At 33.4% G+C, this 8,760-nt stretch overlaps 1 protein-coding gene across 7 annotated transcripts; it reads right to left on the reverse strand.

The window, feature by feature from the left end:
- Positions 1-308: 308 nt before the first annotated feature.
- Positions 309-8,435, reverse strand: LOC127699845 (E3 ubiquitin-protein ligase RLIM-like). Of its 7 annotated transcripts, none has more exons than XM_052203228.1 (6): positions 8,381-8,435; positions 7,082-7,326; positions 5,959-6,267; positions 5,278-5,400; positions 3,586-3,810; positions 309-2,011 (listed from the first exon to the last, which is right to left on the reverse strand). In XM_052203228.1, exons 2-6 carry the CDS (start codon positions 7,298-7,300, stop codon positions 1,964-1,966), a joined length of 924 nt encoding a protein of 307 aa, XP_052059188.1. In that variant the 5' UTR covers positions 7,301-7,326; positions 8,381-8,435; the 3' UTR covers positions 309-1,963. The 7 variants fall into 7 exon arrangements, with proteins under 7 accessions (XP_052059188.1, XP_052059186.1, XP_052059187.1 ...); XM_052203226.1 differs by having other exon boundaries at positions 8,376-8,435; XM_052203227.1 differs by having other exon boundaries at positions 7,082-7,390; positions 8,376-8,435.
- Between the last annotated feature and the right edge of the window lie 325 nt (positions 8,436-8,760).

Genomic DNA, 8,760 nt, shown 5'->3' on the forward strand with positions numbered 1-8,760 from the left:
TGACATTGTCAGTTTGTTTTCGACTTATGAGTTTGAGATATAATCCCTTGGTATCTTTTGCCTCTTTTTTACACTGCCTTAAAATATTGAACATGATAATTACACCATTCTACTGTAAGAACTAGGACATCACGATCATTTGTGTGGTCTCTTGGTTGCATTCTCCTCTGATGCGTGAAAGGTCATGGATTAGATCCTCGGTTGAAACAATTCTAATTCTTTAATGGACAGTTTCTGTCTCTACGACATTTAAAACTGAAGCATTTGCAATAAGAAAAAAAAATCTATGAAAACAAAGAACCAAGTAATAAGACAATACATAATTTATAAACAATAAAAAACAAGAGGCTACAAAGAGCATGAATTGTTCACCTGGGAAACTATGCCATTTTGATGTTTATTTTTTTATTTTATTGCAATCAGTTATGTTTGCTTATTTGTAGATCTTATTTGGTGGTATTTTTGGAGATATTGTATTCGTGATAATTTTTTTCTGGTCTATTATAGTTTTTATGATATTGGCAAAATTTTAGAATTAGTACAAAAAATATATTTATTTTATTAGATATCTAGATCTTGTATAATTTTTTTGTACAAAATTATACAATTAGTACCAAACAAAAATCAGTAAAGAAAACGACAATTTGATAAAAAAAAAAAAAAAAAAGGCGCCATTTAAGAGCAATAACGAGTCATCCAATGGCGTATTGTAACTCAGTTTTGCTGCTGACAATGTCTACCTATCTATGATCTACCGGTTTCGGTCATATTGACATTTTTGTAACTCTTGTATTGCTGATAATTGTTCCTAGCTGTTTAAAGTTTCCACCTTTCTATAATAGTTTTTTTCAAATAATTGAGAAAGAAAGAAAAAAAAACCAAGCACGACAATGCGACAGAAATCTTCCTTTTAGGACAACTCTTTAACATTTTTGTAACTTTTGCATTGATGGTCTTTTTTGTTATTTACAATCTACCGATTGATTTTAATTTTTGAGATAGTAGACTAAATACAAACACTTGTCAAAAGTTGCAATTTAAGGGCATCAACTTCCATAAAGAGCCGTCTGATAATTTTGATATAAACAGGAAATAGTTATTATCAAATTTTCTTTATCTTCGATAGTTTCAAATCATTAAGACAATTCATGCATTTTATCCTTCTAATCTATTATTAGTCGTGGCGGCCATGTTTTTTAAGAGTAAAAAATAAACCACAAACTTTATACTAGATGCTCTAAGAATCCTTCAGTTCAAGTTTGGTTGACATTGCTATTGTAGTTTAATTGGAGAAGGCTTTTGTACTACTCTACAACGATGACGATGGACGCTAAGTGATGGCAATAGCTCACATAGATGAGCTAAAATGGGCTCTGTTTGACCTAAACATTCGACGTTTTACAAAACGAGGTGATCTTTCCCATTTGTTAATTAAACTTTCCCTAAATAGTTATTAAATGATTTGTTTGATTAAACTTGTTCTTTAATAATCAGTTGTTACTAAAGTTTCATATGACTTTAATGTTTAATGCGGTCGACAAATATGATAAATGAGATATCTCTATAAAAAATTATAAAAAGTGCATATTTTAGCACATATTTGTGAGTAGGGGAAAAATAACACATGCACGTGCCAAATAAATAGTCACAGGAGAGGTACTAATTATATAGACCCTATCATGGTAAATTATTTAATTTATATTTGTAAGTGATCTATATTTCAAAAAAGACCAAACACTAGTTTAAAAATTTACGAAAACGCGTAGAAGGGCCTTTTCTGTGGCACTACAACGACATTTATTATGAGGTCAGGAATCGTTGCCTATCTGTTTGTAATTTCTATTATCAATTGGTATAAGCTCATGATAAAAAAAGAAGTAAAAGTCCGAATTGCAGTAAAACAATTCGACCAACATTTTCATTACAGTAGGAATTAATATCAAACTTGTCAAAGTTACTTGTGCTACTCGACTTTTATATCGACTCTACACACTGGACATACAGCTTGGCTCTGAAAATAAATACTATCAGTTAGAGAAAACTTCATACTGAATATTAGATGGTTTTGGTGTACATTTAAATCTTACATGATTTTGAAGTACACAAGGGTTTTTGTGTATTTGTCTAGTGTGTACCAGATGAAGGTTGTTCAATAAACAAATTTTGTCTTTTCTGGAATTGATAATTTGAATATTTCAACACAATGTGCATATACTGCATACCCTTTTTTAACTATCGAATTTCCTTGTTACTATTTAGTAGTTTTTAATGCAAAGTTATTTATATAAGTCTTGTATGTTTTTTTAATTTTAGTTCATTTATATGTTTTCGAGTTTAGTGTGACGTCAATTTTCACTGAACTAGTACACAATTTTATTTAGGGGGCCAGCTGAGGACCACCTCCGGGTTTGGGATTTTCTCGCTGCGTTGAAGACCCATTAGTGGCCTTCGGCTGTTGTCTGCTCTTTGGTCGGGTTGTTGTCTCTTTGACATATTCCTCATTTCCATTCTCAATTTTATTATATATATAAACATACTTTGTGTCGAAGGTTTTTGTACCGCCAGTGACGAAAGTTACAAAACGCGATACATAGGGATGGTAATCTGCGTACTTTAGTTGTATGAAGCTTTATATTTCAGACAGTAGAAGATTTGGGTGAACATGTATATCTTGAATAGCATTAACGGTACCAGATGCAAATTTCGACAATAAATGTCTCTTCAGTGAAACTCGAAGGCAAAATATTTGAAAATTCGAAACCTTTTACAAACTTTGAAGAGCTGATAAAACCAGAAGGGAATAGCCAAATCCGAACAAGGAATCAGAGATTTGCTTTGAAAGGATTCATTTGAACTCTACCTCATTTTCATTGTTAAATGGTCACTGTTAAATTTTTGTAATTAAGTAATTAATAGATATAAGAAGATGTGGTATGAGTGCCAATGAGACAACTCTCCATCCAAGTCAAAATTTGTAAAAGTAAACCTTTATAGGTCAAAGTACGGTCTTCAACACGGAGCCTTGGCTCACACCGAACAGTAAGCTATAAAGGGCCCCAAAATTACTAGTGTAAAACCATTCAAACGGGAAAACCAACGGTCTAATCTATATAAAAAACGAGAAACGAGAAACACTTATGAAGTCAAATTCTCAGATAGTATAGGCGATATTTGTAGGTAATATAAGATGTACATGTCTGTCTGGCAGGTCTCAACTGACCTTGATGACATTTTCATGGATCATTGGACAATGGTAAGTAAGCAATAGAAATAGGTCAACTACATTCTACGTATGGAATGATTTTACATTATTAATCTTAAAGACTTTCAACATAAATTCCTTCACGATCAGTAAAGCAGGCGAGACATTTCAATACATGCGCTCTTGTTATTTATAAGATAAACACAAACACTCATCAAAAACACCAGACTTATAATTAAGTATGTTAGAGGCGCTAGAATAATAACAGAGATGGAAAGACAACGGATCGCGTATTTGATACGTCCAACACAACCGCGAACGGCCCTTTCTTGACTTTACTTTGAGGCCACTAGCTGTTTGAAAAGTAGTCTCTAATCACTTACTTTTAACCATTGGTCTATGCATTCTTTATGGTAAGCATGAAAACATGGTAATGCTTTAACATAGTCTCCAACGTTATATTCACCCAAACATATACTACATTGCTTTTCTTCATTACTTGCTGATGTATGTAAGCTAGGTTTATGACAAGGTATCCGTTCTATTTGGTCTTCAGACATTCCTGAATTTTGTACATCTCCATTTTCTTCCTGTAACTCCCATAACGCCTGATAAAACAAATAAATGGTAGATATACCATATATCAATTATGTTTTGGTATGACTCACTACTCGTATATAAAAAAAACATTACAATTCCCCTGTCCTTACATTGAAATGTTTAACATGATTTCTTGTGAATAATACATAAAAAGAATAGCAGGAATTGCGACCATTATTTCACGGAACAACACACAACACCAATCTCTAACAACCGATGCATCCGAAAACATAGCCTTCACGGAACAACACACAACACCAATATCCAACAACCGATGCATCCGAAAACATAGCCTTCACGGAACAACACACAACACCATTCTCCAACAACCGATGCATCCGAAAACATAGCCTTCACGGAACAACACACAACACCAATCTCCAACAACCGATGCATCCGAAAACATAGCCTTCACGGAACAACACACAAAACCAATCTCCAACAACCGATGCATCCGAAAACATAGCCTTCACGGAACAACACACAACACCAATCTCCAACAACCGATGCATCCGAAAACATAGCCGTTTAAATAAAGACAAACAACAACAAACACCAAATGGTTCAGATAAAATTGAGAATGGAAATGGGGAATATGTCAAAGAGACAACAACCCGACCAAAGAGCAGACAACAGCCGAAGGCCACCAATGGGTCTTCAACGCAGCGAGAAAATCCCGCACCCGGAGGTAGTCCTCAGCTGGCCCCTAAATAAAATTGTGTGCTAGTTCAGTGAAAATGGACGTCACACTAAACTTCAAAACATATAAATGAAATTAAAAAAAACATACTAGACTAACAAAGGCCAGAGGCTCCTGACTTGGGACAGGCGCAAAAATGCCTGACTGAATGGGTTATGGTAGTTGTGCGTACGCATATAGCTTCCCCTTTCATAAATAGACCATGTATCTTAAAAAATAAATCACATAACAAGGCTACGAAGTCTAGCTGACAACATGATGATCATTAAACTTGATAAAAGGAAAATACATGTATAAAAATGAGGAAATGTGGTATGCTTGCAAATGAGACAATTATCCACCAGAGTTCAAATAAAGTGGTAATAATCAATTAGGGCCACCGTACAGCCTTCAACAATGAGAAAAAACCAAACCGTATAGTCGGATATAAAGGCCCCGACATGAACAATGTGAAACAATTCAAACGAGAAAACTAACGGCATGAATTATAACAAAACAAATTTCGAAATGAATAGAACAGACCACCGGTTGACAGACATGGGAATAGGGATATAATAATCTTCCATAATAACTGCACTTACTAGTTACTGTAGAGTTATGTATATAAGTTACACTTATTAGTGGCACAATGTATATAAAATATAAATGTAAAGATAATAAACTCTTTTTGGTAGCTTCTATTTTTTTTTTTTGTGTTCGTGTGTTTTGTACACAGTTGTCCAACTGTTCTGACTATCTTGCAAATTACCGCTCTAAACATCAGTTTCATACTCACTTCATAGTCATCAATGTCATTATCATAGTTTTGATAATCATTTCTATTACTTTGGTTGTCATTATCACCAGATCTGTATTGTTGCCTAACTTCGGAACCCGCCAAACTTCCCTCGTTGAGTGCCTACAAGAAAAAGGACATCAAAACAAAAGTAAAACCCAGTTTTAACAACAACAAAATAAAAAAAAAAAACTAGCCCTATAATATCATTGTAAACCATTTCATTGACACTATGTTTTCTCTACACAAAGACAGCTTATACCACTTTCTAAGACTAGTACGACATTATCCACCCCAGGAAGGAGATCTCAGCACACTTCTTGTTAGAGAAATGTTGGATTATTTGTTTCTTTCTTTCTTTCAGAAGACTTAATTTGTAACTTTGAATTATATTTGTCTCTCAGGTTGCACAGGAGTGATATTGAAAAAGCCATTTGATATTCTTTATGAATATAAAAAAAAACAAATTGAGGAGATGTGGTATGATTGCCAATGAGACAACTATCCTACAGAGTGAAAATGATGTGGTAGTGAAATAATCATTATTGGAAGTTTTATTGCATTTGGTTAATCATCCATTAAACACATTAAAGCATTAACAAATGCTTTTCATTAATATTTTTTTGTGCTGTTGATATTTTTGTTTTCAGTTTTCAATAAGTTAGACAGTTACAATTTTACCTCAGTACTTTGTCTACTGTGGTGCGTTCTTTGTGCTGTCCGATTCTCACCAGGAGCTCTATATCTCCTGCCAATATGTTGTCTCCTTTTATGAGTCTCATTTCGATCTTCAAATGTCTGTGCAATATTTGCATCATGTTGCTCCTGCTCAAATATTTCTTGTTCTTGCAGTTGCAAAGCAATTTGTTCATTTTCTTCATAAGTGACTTGCAACTGAGGTGTTTGTAGTTCTATCGTCTGAAGTTCTTCTGCCAGGACAGCATCATTGATTAGTTGAGAATTTACAAAAGAAGGATAATTTTCGTTTTCCTGAAGATGTAAAAACATGTTCACCAATGAACCAATCATTGCCAAGATTAGAATATCATTATCGTGACGGAAGTTTTGATGAGATTCCAATTAACTACTTTTAGGACTATTACACGTGCTACTAGTATTTCTCGCTTTCTATAGACGGGTGACAATTGGGAAGCAGGATCTGCTATCCTTTCGAAACACGTGGGACCCCCCCCCCCTTTTTCCTCTCGATTTTCGGTTGGGTTCATGTTTTCCAGTCTTCAGATTCTCATGTTGTGTTTTGTAAACGTTGTTTGTGTTTTGATCGTTTTTTTGTTTTTGCCATGGCGTTGTCAGTTTATGTGTTTGAATATCCTTTGATATCTTTCGCTTGTCTTCTATAGAGATTTCATGTTCGGAATAAGTCTCGATCAGACTGTCCAAACTATTAAACTGTCGTTTGATGTTACAGTGAAACATTTGTTTTACTTTTGTTTGCTCTTACCTTAGAGGGCCTCGGTGGCCGAGTGGTATAAGTAGTCGAACAACAAAATCACTAGTCTGTCACCACGCACGTGCAAATCCCGCACGTGGCAGGTGTACTCGACTCCGATATTAATTAACTAGGATTGTCAGTTTTCCTACTGAAGGTCGGTGGTTCTCTTTGAATTCCTCCACCACTTAAAACTGACCGCCACGAAATAGTACAATAGTACGGAAAGTGGTTTTAAAACCCAATCAATCAAATCAAATATCTTACCTTATAATTTAAACCATGAGACTGTTTTAATCTAACCTCATTTCTTAAAACTCAAATCTTACATTATTTCTTAAACTCAAATCTTACCTGATTTCTTGAACAACGTCTGCGTTTCCTGTGTCTACTTTCATCAGTGTCAACCAGTCTCTGGGCAAAATCAGCATCATGTTGTTCCTGCTCAAGCCAATCTTGCTCCTGTAGTTGCCAAGCAATCCTTTCGTTGTCATTGTCACTTATTGATGATAAAGGTTTAAGCAGTTCCATATGTTGTAGTTCTAGAGCAAAATCACCATCAATATCGTCCATGGTATTTAGGAATCACTTTTGGTCGTCTTAAATGCAGCCACAATGACCGTATTGATTATTAATGTAAATATTGATTTATCAATTAAAACTCTAATAATTCAAAAAGAAGTAAGTTACATTTTCCCAATCAAACTAGCTGCTTAAATACTTGCAGTGGTATCCGTTTGATAGTCGTTTAAAATCTGAACAATTCGTAACTTTTGTGTATTCATAATGTATTTTATTTAAACATTTGTTTTTGGAAAAGAACAAATGTTGACGAACCATCTCTATTACATAGCTTTTATACTCTGTTATTTTGTATATGATGCATATTTCTAAATTCCCATTTTCCCAGCCAACGTAGAAGAAAACTAAACGTGACACTTGAAAATCAAAACAGTCTGTAAATCACGTGTGATATGTATTGATACATTAATTCCCAACAAATATTACTTTGTTTGTATCATTGCCTACAGAAGAATATGATATTTTGAACGGTGCATTACATTTGCGCGCAGCTTTTGATTACATTTGCGCGCATTCTTTTACAGGTAAACTCGGGTAAATACAGGTAGATTATACTTATTTATTTATTTAACTATTATTTTCGAGCAGGATAAGTCCATTTTATTGTGCACAAGCACTTAGTCCTGGATATATAAACAGATAAAAATGTAAGACACAAGGTAAATCTAAAGATTAAAGGTACTGATTTTACATGTCGTAACGTACACAATATAACAAGGCATTTTATATTTATAATATAAGAATGAAAATTCATGATTAACAATAGAACAAGATAAGAGAAATTGATAATAATGATATATCATTGGCAATTCGCAATAAATTAATACGCCATATCTTCAATTGTTCGAGTATTATCTTGAACTTTCGATTTTATAATCTATTTTCGTTTTTCTCGTGTCTTAAATATTTCAATGAAAACGAGGTTTGAAGTTATTAAAATGTTTATTTATCTTTACCTTTAATATTTTTCTAGCATAAGAGTATTACTTTAATTTGGCTGTTCTCTTTACCATGAACATTAAATGTGTTAGGAATTATGAACTAAATATGCGTCAACTATATATACTTCACCAGTCGGTGTCTTCCTTTACCACTGGATCGATTAATTATTTTTCAGAAGCGGAAGAATATTATATACGAAATAAGAATATGAAAATTACACGTCGGCTATTTTTAACCGTTATAACCGTTATATCTATTTATAGATTATTTATTGGTATCTCATTTCACTTTGTGAGTTTCAAATAAATGAGACTTGAATATATCAACTTTTACTTTTGATTTCTTATTGAGACCTAGATAATCTACTATAAATAGCATCTATATCTCTATGGAAGGGAATATCCGCCATAATTATACATTTCTTAATTATAAATTGCAATTTCTTAATTTGTAAAATGCAATTTCTTAATTTATTAAATGTAATTTCTTGATTTGTAAAATGAAATTTC

The sequence above is a fragment of the Mytilus californianus genome, unplaced genomic scaffold, assembly GCF_021869535.1.
Source record: "Mytilus californianus isolate M0D057914Y unplaced genomic scaffold, xbMytCali1.0.p SCAF_42, whole genome shotgun sequence".
NCBI lineage: Eukaryota > Metazoa > Mollusca > Bivalvia > Mytilida > Mytilidae > Mytilus > Mytilus californianus.